Raw genomic sequence first — 14,673 nt, forward strand, 5'->3', positions numbered from 1 at the left:
GCCACGTGTTCCCGACTCTGGGGCGGACGACGAAGCTGACTCATTCGTGTTGGAAATAGTCAGTAGTATGCATCGTGACGCGCACAGTGGGACGTAGACTTGCATGACAGGCCACATGACATGACTAGAGAAATACTTAGTTTGATTAACGAATGATGTGTTTTATTTCTGTAGTCTGCTTTCATTACTAGAGGGTTTTTTGTTTTTTTTTAAACGGTTAAAATTCAAAATACTGCTATAATTCTTGTCATTGTGACGCTTGATTCGGATCTCGGTAGGTTAACTTTACATCATGTTAGACGTCAAGGGTTAATCATGAGAGGTTGTGTCGCTGCTGTGTAATATTTCGATTAAGCCACACGGGGACGCTGTTGACCAAAATAGAAGAAAACGCGCCCCGGAATATCTGCAACTCGATTACTGATGGCCATGAATTAGCTGAAATATCAATTAGTTCACGACACTATCAGCATTCACGCTTGAATCACATAACAATATCGGTGATTACAGGGAAAATGTAGTGTTTTGTGTCTTACATAGACAATCAGTTATCAGTCAACGATGACATGTGCGCACATATTTCTCCCCCGCAACATTTGAAAGCATCTTTCCTTTTAAAGTTTTTTCTATTATATGGTTGAGGTCGAATACATTGGGGGTAAAAAATAAATAAAATAAAAAGGATGGTGTATTCTACTGTTGACTCAACTGACTCACCAAGAAGAGAAGATGCAGCCCCATGTAATTGGAGGAATGACACGAGCCGTCTGATTGGCCAGAACGGGGCCCAGGTCCCAGTGACGGCGCAGCCAGAGAGGCTGAATCGACCGGAGCTGGGCAGCAGCATCGTCCCGTATCGTCGCAGCAAGAAGAGGTGACAAATGTTAAGGCTTTACAAATGCGTCATTTTTTTTCCTTCCCATTTTTAGGACTAATAGTTCAAGTCTACGAGTAATAATGACACACAGCGCTGTCTGGTCGGCTGCAGTAGCAGTAGCAGTAGCAGCAGCAGTAGTAGTAGTTCCCGCTGGGGTCAACATCCCCCATACACTGTTAGCTTAGCATGTTAGCACTAGCTCGGCGCTTGTCAGCGGGTGTGGGTGCTAAGTCCCGCTCCGCTAGCGCTAGCCTCTGCCGGTTAGCTTGTTGTGGGTGGGTGTCGTGGAGTCAGTTCAGTCATAATAATAATAATAATCCCAACGGGATTGTATGATCGCTCCTGTGTTTATTAGGGGGGAGACATGTGTTCGGGATAGGGGGTTAGGTGGGGGGGGGGGGCGGTCAAGGGGACACACTTGGAGACACGCTTCGTTCGTTGCGCCCTAAACCTAAACTAGCTGTGTTGTTCTCGAATCCTTTGACAGCTCCGTCACGGCGGAGATATGGAGACTTGCGTGGGGAGGATCGCGTCCACCACACCGGACACCCTGGAATTCACCGTGGAGAACGTGGAGAAGGTTGGTGTTTTTGGTGTTTTTGGTATTTTCTGTCGGTAATGGTGACTCATCGGATCACCCGATCAGGTCATGTTTATACACGCACAACGTGTGCGTGTCGGCATCATGCAATGCTTGGAAATCGAAACTTGGATTTATTGCGGTCGTCGTCATCATCGCCACCACCACCACCACCATGGGCTAGTCGTACGAGGATGAATATTAATTATTACAAGAGGGTGTCCGTCCGATGAAGTAGAGAGAGTGATGACAAGCTAAAGATGGCATATGAAAAGCCATATCCGACCCCTCGAGTCGCTCTGTTTTAATAAACGGTCTGCTTGATTTGATTGGTTTGCGCTGCCAACCAACTTGTGACTAAATAGGTGCGCAATAGACACAGGCGTGTGCGCGCCGCTCCGCCCGCGGCTGTCGCTAGAGTGGCTGCCAGGTTGCTGTGATGAATCTCCTTGTTGCTGGGTGGCCACTGTCTGTTGCCAAAGGGGGGAGGCAAGACAATAGGGTATGGGGGAGAGGGAGAATAGAGGTGTTTCCGCGGAGGAGCATAGCCAATTTGATGAGAGGGATTGGGGGGGTGAGTGCGTGTGCAACGGAATTGGAAGCATAGGGCTGGAAGGAGAAAGGCGAAAAATGTGTTTTGGCTTTTGCCATCCTATTTCTCTTCCCATTGGGAATACGAGTCAGGGATGGGATCTGTATGTATTGAACTCGTAGTGACGTTAAATACAGTATGTCAATGTCAACTGCTTTTATTGTTTTCTATTTTGTCGCCTTATATCATGCAATTCGGAAAATGTATGTATGTAAGAGATATGTGACTATTTCATACTGTAATAGGGATATACATACTATAAATGATTTATTATTATTATTAGTAGTAGTAGTAGTAGTAGTAGTAGTAGTATAATCAATGCATCAGAGAGTTAATGGGAACAACTTCATGTCATGAACCATCTTCGATAAGTCACCTCTTTCCTAGTTGAAATGAGAATCAAACTTATCTTTTCACCCTTATGGTCGTTTTTTCAATGATACTATCTGTAAATCGTGTTTTGTGATTCTTAATCAGCAAGTTAAGTAATTGAGACACAAAAAACCTACTGACTGATCAGTATTATTTCATCAGCAGGCAGGAAGTATCATGAAACCAACATTTGATCTTGTGCTAGTCAAAACAAAAAACACCAAAACAAACTTCTTCTCATCTAGAAATTGAAAATGGATGGTGTTCCAAAAAAAAATACACGTTGCAAAAAAGGATACACACATATCAACAAAGGCCTTTTATTGTACATGAGAAATCATTTAGAGCGCCGTCTGAAAGCGTTTGTGAGTCTGTGACGCAGTTGTTCTCGGTAGATATTCATCATAGTATACTGGCACTGAAACATTTAGACACTGAAGGGTAGTAAGAAAAGTTCTTGACCCGCTTCAGTGGGCGTCTGAGCGCTTATCGTCGCTTTATTATTATATTCTTCTCCTCTGTATTTGACAGCTAGTGGGTAGCAGGAAGGTGTGTCGCACAGAACAGTCAAAACCACTCGTGAGACGTGTAACTGCATCATAAAGCTGACAAAATGTCATGTTTTGGAACGGCCGTGGCATTTCTCCCGTGGAAGAAATGTACTTTGCAGCAGTCACCACCAGTATGGTGGCACACAGATCTCTGAACACATGGACACACTTTGTGTGTTTGCGGTGCTGGATCTGATTTGCCCCTGGCTCTGTGTTGCTGTCCAACTCAAACAAGGCCCTTTGTTTGTCCCTTATTTTTTTCCCTCTCCATACAATACCACATTGTATTTTATACGGCACTGTCTGTAGCATTTATAGTGATTGGGAGAGTGAACCGGGGATGACCGCCACCGGGCCCTAACGCGTCCATACCGTGCTACGATGCACGACCGTAGACGTTTAGAGACCTCAAACAATACAGGTGCCGAACCCACGTGGGGATTATGACAGCGTGGACGGTGCTGCTATTTTCTTTTGCATTCAACATATGAATTGACTGAACCGTCCAAAACGTAATGAAGAAATAAATGAAGTGAATGAAAGGGTAGAAGACTCTTTTCGGATAAGGATGAGAAATGAGGAGAGAAATAGATTCTCATAAGTAAAGCTTGCAGACGCAGCATGTTTCCCAGCGTTGTCATCTTATTGATTTTTGTGGGGACGAAAAGAGTGTGATGCAGTGGGTGATCATGTCTATCGATCGGGTGACAGTAAGTAATCAGTCCCCACGGCGACATGGAGAAAAACGTGACTGACTGCTGAAACAGTGCCAAACTGACTGCCGTTTGTTCACCAAACTAATATAATCGAGTTGAACAGATTATTTTTATTTTTCATTATTTCTTTCTTTATAGAAATTGCAGAACAGCTGGATACACATCTGGACATTATTTTCTATTTGACCATTTTGTGTATTTTTTTTTTAAAGGGGAAATTTCAAAGTTCTCATTTACAAAGTGTTTTTTTTTTTTGAGAGAGAGAGAAATTATGAATAAATGCATCATGTTTTCAAACAATCGTGTGAATTAATCGAGATTTCAACATTGACCAAAATAATCGTGACTATGATTTTTCACATAATCGGACAGCCCTAATAAAAGCCCTACCTATTGTTGAAACACTTCTACACCGTCAAGCAGTTCACACAGAGTTGAATCGCTTGCTCGGTTCCGACTAAAATCTCTGAGAATGTGTCACCCTTGGCAACAGGGTGTTCCTTTTTAGCTTCTGTACACGCGCGCGTGCGTAGCCTCTCTCTCTACCTCTCTCTGAGGTCTTTCATTAGAGCAGATTTCCCCCTCCTACAGTATAGGCAGAGCGAACGTGGCCTCTGTGTCTCCCCCCTCCTATAGGGCCGCCAGATTGGAGGATGACCTCCCTTTAGGAGGCTGACATTGAGCGTTTGCTGTGTGGACACCACTTGTTCCCCAGGAACTCACAGCCATGGGCCGTCACCTGCTGTACTCGACTGACGTGCACCAGGCCTGGGCGATATGGCCAAAAGACATATCATGATATAACTCGATCATGTTGATCGATATCCATAACTATTGATCATTGTAATGACCTAAAAAGACTTACTAAAGGAATTACCATGCTGGATTTAAACACGTCTGTTGAACACTTCACATGACCTTCCACTGTTCTTCATTGATAAATACTCCAATGTCGACTAGGGATGTGAATAACTCAAATCTTTCATGGTCGAATAATCAGTGGGTGGTATGAACGAATAATCGATTATTCGATGTGCCAACATTCACAAAGGCAGCCATGGATCATCGGCAAGGCAAGAAATTACTTAATATCTTAAAGATTAACTGAACTGAAATAATCAAAATTGATAACTTGTTAGTTATGACCATTATAAAAAAATGACACAAATTTTTTTTTTTTTTTTTATCGATACATAGCTTTTTTAAGTAACACAAAATGTGTTTATTAGTATTAGAACGCCGCCATTTTCAGTGACGTCACTGGCATGGTAGGAGCAGGGTCATTAGAAGTTCTGTAGGCAGAAGCTCCAGACACGCGAACGTCTTCTACTACCAATGGCGGAAAATAGTGATTTTCACATAACAGGTTATGCGTTTGAGCCTGTGAGGGACATGCCTATATATGTTGGAAGTGGCCATGCTCTCTCTAAAGCCCAGTTCAGACCAAAGATTCGCAACGCAACGACTTGCAACGAGACTGTTTTGGAACGTCGCAGGGGAAAAGTTGCAGCAGTGTGAATTGGTCGTCGCAAGGCGGTTGATGCCGTTGCAAGGAGTCGCCGAAGATTGAACATGTCAAATCGCCAGGTCCAGTTTTAGAACGCAACGATGTGGCTATTTCTCTTCAGCCAATCAGGACACAGCACAGAACAATTTAGGCTTATTAAATAGGCATACAAGTTGTAGATGCCAACGGTATTATCTTTGGTTCCAGAACAACGATTGTAGATAATGTTAGGCTTGAGCTGATTCATTGACATTATTTTAACGGGACCACCGTTACCGTTACACGTTAGCCGTTGTTATGGTTACATGCTGCCAGTCCGACGTGCTCCCATTCCGACAGTCCTGTGAGCGTATGCAAATTAGCCATGTGCGCCAAACAGAAGAAGGGCCCTATCTTGCGCCCGGCGCAATTGACTTTCTACACCGACGCATGTGTCGTTGCTAGTTTGCACCCGGCGCAAAGCTGATTTTCCCCTGCAGCAACCAGGCACCACTACACTTGCATGTTAAATATTATGATGTCAAAGATTATTCATACGTGTGAAACTGCATAGAATTAGCGTGTGGATTGTGGAAACATTTTTTTTTCCATAGGGCTGCATGAATGAACATGAATGAAGTATAGTAGGCCTAGGTTATGCCATGCGTTAAAATAATAATAATAATAACAATAATACATTCGAGGAAAGTATATTCCAGGCTTCCAAAACAAAATCTAGTTTTAGGGTAAATGATTGGTTAAATGATTTGGGAAAGAACAGCTGATACAGCGGTAAGTTGTACTTTTAAATCAATGCATCTGCAAACACCGTACAGCAAACATATGTTCTTGACCCAGATGTCGTGTACAAGCCCATTACTTTTAGGATTGATGAGTATTTGATCGTGAGAAAACAGTTTTACCGCGAGTGAGTGTTTAAAAGAATGAATGAATGCGGGTGATGCTTGGTGTGCGTGTGTGTGCGCGCCCATCTGTCTAAACACACAGTCGACCTGCGATAAGCAGCTGATTCTGAACGAACTGTGGTGTTTTAGGTGAAGCCGAGCTTCCCTTGCAGTCGAGAAGTCGCCACTACGAAAGAATGCAATGCAACTAGCGGGATCTAAACAAACTAAGCTCCAGCGAATTACTACAATGCTGAAGTAGTATAGAATGGCGAAACACAGCAACTCTAGCCTACTCTCAACCAAAATAAAACTAATCGCAAACTTAAGTTAGATTACTTTTTAGCAGGATGGAGGTGATGCTGATGCGGCTCTCAGCTGTGCCAGAGCGTTCACAGTTGCTATAAACCACCCGCCGTCGCCGCCCGGTGCAGCGGTGTGAACTGCCCCGTTTTTAGAACGTCTCAGCCCGTCTCGTCGCAAGGAGTTGCAAGCAGTTGCGTCGGTTGCGCCCCATAAATAGCAGGTAACACTGGCGACTGGGCGACTTGGTTTATATATTTATGCTTTTCTCAGACTGTTTAGGTTGACTGCATACCGGCAGTTCACGCTTTTGGGCGAGAGGGCATTTGGGAAAGAGGAACATAATTCCGATCCCATCCTGTGCTGTCGCCTATATTAGGGATCTTTTCCCCTCAGCCGAATACCAAGGATTTGAGTATGCTTTGGATTTATAGCGCTAGCTGCTAAATAAAATGTATTTGGTACAATATGTCAGACGTCATCTACTCATTACTTTACTCATTGACGTGTTCATTTCAACACATCTCTGGCTATCGTAGCCTAAAGTCAACATGCTGCGACAATCTGTTATAGGCTTACTTTACATGCCTTGGTTTAAACACTAGTAAATCACGAATCATTTTGTTGGCAAGGCAGGGGGAAGAGAGAAAGAAATACAGATGATGAATTTGATGAATTCTCATTGTTTGCGTTTCCGTAGCCATTTCAGTTCACCTCAGACTCATTACCTGCTATGGCTGCTAGTTAGCCACAGAGTAGCTTACCATGCCAGTGACGTAGCTGAACGACACTTTCACCATACAATTTTATCCCTTTTAACAAGTTCAGCCATTTTAGTCATTGTACCAATGAGAAGGCAGACAATACATCTGTTATATCAACTAAACTTAAAATTTCAGTTCAGTTCATCTTTAAATGCAAAAAAAAAAACTTTAACAGTGATCAGTGTTTGTGTTGTATGCATATATATTAATATTTATGCTTGTGTATAGTTTTTCTGTACATGATTAATAATAATAAAAAAACGAATAGTGCTACAGAACCAACATTAGTTCCGTCCGTTAATTCTTGTTTATTTGAATGGGAAAAAATGTTAAAAATCGACTTTGACCCTCGGGAACGAATAATCGAATAATCAAATATTCTGACCCATCCCTAATGTCGACACAACGATGAAAAACACTGAAATATTGTAAATAAGTATGGAACCGTGTTTTTGTAACAAACCCAGCTGCTAGATCCGGTGGTCCGGTCTCTTATCGATATATATTCAACATGTTTTATATTGATATTGATCAAAAGTCTATCACGATACGATCATTTATTGTTTTATTGCCCAGGCCTAACGTGCATTTGCTCATACATACATACATACATACATGTGTACATAATATACATCAATGTACAACGGTCTTGCGAAAATTACACATTCCCGAGTGCGTTCCGGAGTTTGTGATATTTTACATTTGGTATGATGATACCGCGTGTCAGTGATGACAGGCAGAATATGAATTTCAGAAATCTCCGCCCCTCTCCTGCGCTTGACACACAGCCCTCTTACCACTTGCCTTTCTTGTTGTAAATTGCTTACTGTGTGTTTGTGTAGCTCCTGGGCTAGACGAGTTATTTCGGTCCTCCGAGGCTCCGAGTGCCTCAGTGCGTGTCGGCCTACTACACTGTGATGTGAGAGGAGCAGATGGTGGATCTGCCACAGAGCAGAGAGACCTGTATAGAGAGAGAGAGGGGGGAAGAGGGTGATGCTGTTTCATACCTATAGCGTCCTCCACCACCACCACCACTCGGGCTCTCCGACGTTGTGAGAGACGGTGGGGTGTGGGGGAGCGTGATGGTATCTTTGGAGACTTCCTGCCTTAAGCGAGCCTACCGTAGGATGGAAGTTCTCATCTGTGTAGTCTCGCCAGTTAAATGGCCGATGCATGGCCTACGAGTGTGTGGGCATTGGTGCACATTTTTGATTTTAGTCTGTAGTCTAGTCTCCGCACACTTTTTTGCTTCTACAAAGACTAGATTATAACTTTAGCAAATGGGCATTAAGGGAAAAGTGATCTGAGCCAAAAACCTGTTCTATTTCCTCTTAATGGCTATATGTGGACATTTTTATTTCCCTGTGTTTTATTATCAATCCCAGGGAGGATAAACCAACACAATCATGTACCTGGACGGTCCCGTGTGATGGGGTGTGGGTGGGAATAACAACACGTGGCACTAAGGATCCTCTGGATCCTTTGAAGCCAATGATCACAGGTTTGCCTTGCAGAATGTGATCTGTACACTGACTGACTAGATGAGCACCGACCCGTCTTCATTCCACGATGTCGATCCTAATCTAGGCCTAGCCTAAAGCGACTGACAGGGCTTGTTAAAAATGAAGTGCCGTTGCCGTGACGCTACTCTCCCTACAAGAAAGTGAACAAATTCTTGATTTTATTATTTATTTTTTTTGCTTGTGCAAGCCTGACCCAGGTAGTGGCTCTCTGTGGCTGTGTGTTTGTGTCCCTGTGCTGGCCCCCTCTCAGTCCTCCGGTACACACACACACACACAGCTGTGCCACCTCGCTGTGAAAACAATTGGCTCATTAGACGAGTGGCCCGGGCGTCGGTGGTGGTGGTGGTGGGGCTTCTACGGAAACAGGAGCCTAATGATGGTGGAGCCGTATCACGGCTCCGCCACCACCATCAGCCGACGCCCTCTCTGGCACTCGGCGCTCGGCAGTCGTACGGGGAGAAACCCGACCCCCACCCTGCCTCAGGAACACAGCTCTGTCCGAGCGCTCGGTTCCTTCACTGCGTCAGTTAGAGCCGAGCGGTATTAATGTATTGGTTGTTATGATGCGGATATGAATGTATTGGTTGTCATGATGCGGATATGAATGTATTGGTTGTCATGATGCGGATATGAATGTATTGGTTGTTATGATGCGGATATGAATGTATTGGTTGTCATGATGCGGATATGAATGTATTGGTTGTTATGATGCGGATATTAATGTATTGGTTGTCATGATGCGGATATGAATGTATTGGTTGTCATAATGCGGATATGAATGTATTGGTTGTTATGATGCGGATACTGGGTTGTAGGGTGTGGCACACATACAACATTTGATTCATTCATGTATCAGAGAATCTATTTGAGGTTTTGTTAACGTTGAGCTATGAAGAAATATATATTGGGCGGTCAAAGCTTTTGTCATCGCGAGTGTCAAGGTCATTTCTAGTTTTGATTTGAAGGTCAGTGTGGAATGTCATATTTCATTTTACATAACAGACATTAAGAAGTATAAGGTTTGATGATGACGCAATACCACCAAAAGAGGATGGACGTGGGTAATATTGAATTTGGACCATTCCTAGTATTAGTCTAGCCAAGCTGTGTGGCTGGCCTGCCAGCTACAGGAAATAAAGACCTGAGAGGTGGCTGCACTCTCTGCTTCAGGTATATGTATAAAAAAAAAAAAAAAAAGACAAGGCTTTGTGAAACTCCTCCTTACAGGAATTCACTTGTAACAATGGAACAATTTCAAGGTACAATGGACCATCTGAAAGCCTGTAAACTCAGCCATTTGACTGACGAGTGAGGTATTTATGGAGCAGAATAGGAGCGTTCAGTGCATGTCCATCTGTTCACTTTGCAGAAAGAACCATTTACTGTTGATAGAAAATAAATATATAGATGAGACGGAAGATGAGTGCTGAAAAGTCTTTAAAAAGGTACGTCTGTGAGGGATGAGAGAGGTTTGAGCGGGAGAGACATGGGATATGACGGCAGAGGGAGTATGGAGAACGGTCAGATCGAGGAGGAAACATCTATAATTAGCATCTCAGTTCCAGCCATGACAGAAGAGTGATTTCTCTCGCTCTCCTCTCTCTCTCTCTCTCTCTCTCTCTGCTTCTCGTCTGTTTCCCTGCGGCCTGTTCACATCAATTTCTTTCCGGTCTCAGACGTCCCATGGTTTATCATGGTCCTACGTGTTGACCGAGTATGTCGGCTGTGAGGCTGGTTTTCACTGACTGTGGGCCCAGATCTGCTGAGTCTGTCCCTGGAACCCGCTCAAGACAACCGAGGAATGACAAAACAAACCATTCCTTTTCAAACAAAAATCAGGATTGGATTAGAATTGTATTTCTGCTGTTTACTTCTTTGGGGCGGGCTATTTTTGGATTGCTTGCTTTTTCGAACACACAACTGGTACTTGTTTGGACGTTATTTGCTTGTGGACACGTTTTTTTTCTCTCCTTTAGGTTTGTAACCATAGACTTGTGAAAAAAAAAAGAAACCATCTGTTTTTGTTTCCCCAAATGTGCAGGCGCTTCACCAGTTGTACTACGACCCCAACATAGAGAACAAAAACCTGGCACAGAAATGGCTGATGCAGGCCCAGGTCTCCCCACAGGCCTGGCAGTTCTGCTGGGCCTTGCTCAGCCCGGATAAGGTTTGTCTCTCACACACACACACACACACACGCATACGCATACGCATACACATATACACACACACACACACGCATACGCATACACATATACACACACACACACATAACCCCACACACACACACACATAACCACACACACACACACACACACACACACACACACACACACACACACACACACACACACACACACACACACACACACACACACACACACACACACAAATAACCACAGACACATAACAACCATATACACATATACACATAACCACACACACATAACCACACACACACATAACCATATACACATATACACATAACCATAACCACACACACACACACACACACCACAAGTTAAAACACGCATGAAATGACAAAAACACGTAGACCCAACCTGACCCAACATTTCCCTTTTTTTTTTATTTTTTTTTTTAAACGTGCATCTCGTCTCGACACGACCCACACGTCCCACCACAGGTCCCCGAGATCCAGTACTTTGGCGCCAGCGCCCTCCACACCAAGATCTCCCGCTACTGGGGCGACATCCCCACCGACCAGTACGAGTCCCTGAAGAGCCAGCTCTTCTCCCAGATCGCCTGCTTCTCCTCGGGCTCCAAGATGGTGCTGACGCGGCTGTGCGTGGCCCTCGCCTCGCTGGCCCTCAACACCATGCCCGAGGCGTGGCCGGGCGCGGTGGCGGAGATGGTGCGCGTGTTCCAGGAGGAGGGCGGAGGGGTGGACGGCAGGGCGCGCTGCCTGGCGCTGCTGGAGCTGCTGACCGTGCTGCCCGAGGAGTTCCACACCAGCCGCCTGCCGCAGTACCGCAAGGGACAGGTAGGGGGCGCCACGCGCGGCAATTAACGCATGCGACCGGGCGCACAATACGAGACGATTGGGAGATTAGGAATGCAATTTATGAGCTGACAATTTCCAATGCGAACGGTCCAGTTGGTCGACTTCGTTAGATGAAAAGCAGCGGCAGTTGCAGTGCATAAACAGTTCTGATCACATGAGAGGAGAAGTGCTGTAATTATCTCACCGCCGTGTCCGTTAGAACCGTAATCCTCCCATTGTCTCCTCTTATTAAGGCAACTCGCAGCATGTAATGCCCCTAAATGGTGTGATTTTCAAAATAAATGTTCTGTACCCGAACAATTATTTCAAACGGTTGACTTCAATTTCTGACTGCTCCGTGAAAGGTTTTATTATTGTTATTATTAATGATGCAGTTTTTAAGCTTATTGTTAAAACGTTTTTTTACTCAGAACTGAAAAACATCTTCAGGTGCAACAACTGCTTTCATTTCAGTCCTGGCGTCCCTTTGTTGTCAACGCACGTCTTAAGGGCAGGGCATAGGCAGATGACGAATGCACACGGTGTAAACATAGACCACCAACAAAATACATCTGGCAATTTGTAACATTATCAGGCTGACGCTAAAAGGCCAAATCACACTTTGGCTTTCCTGCGCGTCTGCGAGGATCCAGGTCGCTACTCGGAGACTCTGCACGCCCCCCCCTTTCCCGATAATGAACTATGAGTTTGACATTCGGCCTTCTCAGAGCTTAGCAACGCGTTGCCCGTCTCTTCGGGTTCATGTCAAGTAATCAGTGATTGTTCAAGCGGCGAAAAAGGCATCGTGTTTTTTTTTTTGAAGAGCCAGGCGCAAGAATAAATTGAAATGCCCCCCCGGCATTTGTATCGACTGTATTTTCAGTCGATACACCGACTGCTTTTCAGCAGCAGTGCATCTCGAATGATTTTGCAACATCTTTTTCATGAAGCCGCATTGCCTCCACATCTTTTCAATAGAGCACAGTCGGCGTCGCAGTTCACATGTTGGTTCATGTATATTTGGGTTCGGGGGGGAAACACAAACAACAACAAAAAAAAAACCTGTACTGCCACCTTGTGTACACAAACGTGTTCGTGGAAGTACAAAAAGGATCTGCGTCATGTCCCCCCGAAGTCCAAAAGTGGATCTTTCAGTGAATTCTGCTTAAGTGCACTCCGCTGAAGAAGAAGAAAAAAAAAAAAAACGGTAAACAACCAACGAATGAATGATCCATAGAATATCACGCCGTCCTCTCTCCCTCCACCACCTCTCCTCTCCTCCTCCCTTCCTCCTCTCCCTTCCTTCCTTCCTTCCTTCCAGGTGCGCGGCGCCCTGGGCCGCGAGTGGGGGTCCGTGTGCCCCCTGCTGCAGCAGCTCCTGCGCAGGGCCGACAGCCCCGGGGCGGTGAAGGCCCGCGTGCTGCGCTGCCTGTCGTCCTGGGTGATGCTGGACGTGCCGCTCAACGAGAGCGAGAGCCTGGTGCGCGACTGCTTCGGCGCACTGCCCGACCCCGAGCTGTTTGACACGGCGGTGGAGGCCATCGTCAACGCCATCTCCCAGCCCGACTCCCAGAGGTAGGCGTGTGTGTGTGTGTGTGTGTGTGTGTGTGTGTGTGTGTGTGTGTGTGTGTGTGTGTGTGTGTGTGTGTGTGTGTGTGTGTGTGTGTGTGTGTGTGTGTGTGTGTGTGTGTGTGTGTGTCTATGCTCAGCTCAGTGTGTCTCTGTATTTACGGTTTGTCGGTCTGTGTATGTACCCTCACACAGGCACACACACACACACACACATAATTGCTTATATATACACACACACACACACACACACACACACACACACACACACACCTCTGGGAGTCGGGCTGGGAGATGGCGTTGACGTGTGTGTGTGTGTGTGTGTGTGTGTGTGTGTGTGTGTGTGTGTGTGTGTGTGTGTGTGTGTGTGTGTGTGTGTGTGTGTGTGTGTGTGTGTGTGTGTGTGTGTGTGTGTGTGTGTGTGTGTATGCTCAGCTCAGTGTGTCTCTGTATTTACTGTTTGTCGGTCTGTGTATGTACACACACACACACACACACACACACACACACACACACACACACACACACACACACACACACACATACAAAATCAAGGTGTGTCTTAGGGAGCTGCCAAAATACCGGACAAGGTTGGATGAAGTAGAGGTTAAAAAGAGGTAGAGGTCAAACCGACAACATGCAAGAGGGAGACGGTGACGTAGACGGGAACACCAATGAGATGTCGACGGAGGAGACGAGGAGGGAACGAAGCAAGAGAGCGAGAGAGGGCATTGGAGGGGCATCAGATAGGGAGGAGAGGAGGAGAGGGGAGGGGTCATTTTCTCGGCTGGCTGGCGTTGCCATGACTACAGAGCAGGGCCGAGATGTCATCACGCCCTGCTTGATTCAGACATGGCAGGCCCCCCCCCCCCCCCCCCCCATTACCCTATCCCCAGGGCTGGGGGGGGGAGGGGTGAAGGGCCGGCGAGGGTGTGACCGAGAGGGAGATGGGTGCAGGAGGAGACTATAGAACCACGAAGATGAGAAGTAGGAACAGGAGGGAGGAGGTGGAGGAGGTGGAGGAGTTCAGGCAAAGGACTGATTTACTCCGCTATATACCAGACTGAGAAGCAAGAACACTGGGAAAGCTATTACTGACTAAGTGGTCTGAAGTCCCTGAGCACGCGTTTGCTCACATGCATGCATTTCATGGCAAATGCCTCAGTTACAGACAGAGCTCGTTAATGGGTTCCATTTCATTTCCTTGGTTAATATGTAATTAGCTGATTGTTGCCTTTTGGTTGGTTCACTTTTTTATGGACAATCCTCCTTGATTAAGCAGTAATACAATATTGTGTGTCTTGTATTTCAATTCTGGCTGGAAAAGTCAGGGTATCGTGTGTGTGTGTGTGTGTGTGTGTGTGTGTGTGTGTGTGTGTGTGTGTGTGTGTGTGTGTGTGTGTGTGTGTGTGTGTGTGTGTGTGTGTGTGTGTG

At 45.6% G+C, this 14,673-nt stretch overlaps 1 protein-coding gene across 1 annotated transcript; it reads left to right on the forward strand.

Moving 5' to 3' along the window:
* Positions 1-809: 809 nt before the first annotated feature.
* LOC311352700 (importin-13-like) lies at positions 810-13,249 on the forward strand (the record flags this gene model as incomplete). The annotated part of the gene is made up of 5 exons (XM_084472498.1): positions 810-874; positions 1,365-1,457; positions 10,711-10,836; positions 11,314-11,670; positions 12,992-13,249. The coding sequence occupies exons 2-5, from the start codon at positions 1,383-1,385 to the stop codon at positions 13,247-13,249; spliced, it is 816 nt and encodes a 271-aa protein (XP_084328624.1). The 5' UTR covers positions 810-874; positions 1,365-1,382.
* Positions 13,250-14,673: the final 1,424 nt, after the last annotated feature.

The sequence above is a fragment of the Micromesistius poutassou genome (assembly GCF_964030765.1).
Source record: "Micromesistius poutassou genome assembly, chromosome: 9".
NCBI lineage: Eukaryota > Metazoa > Chordata > Actinopteri > Gadiformes > Gadidae > Micromesistius > Micromesistius poutassou.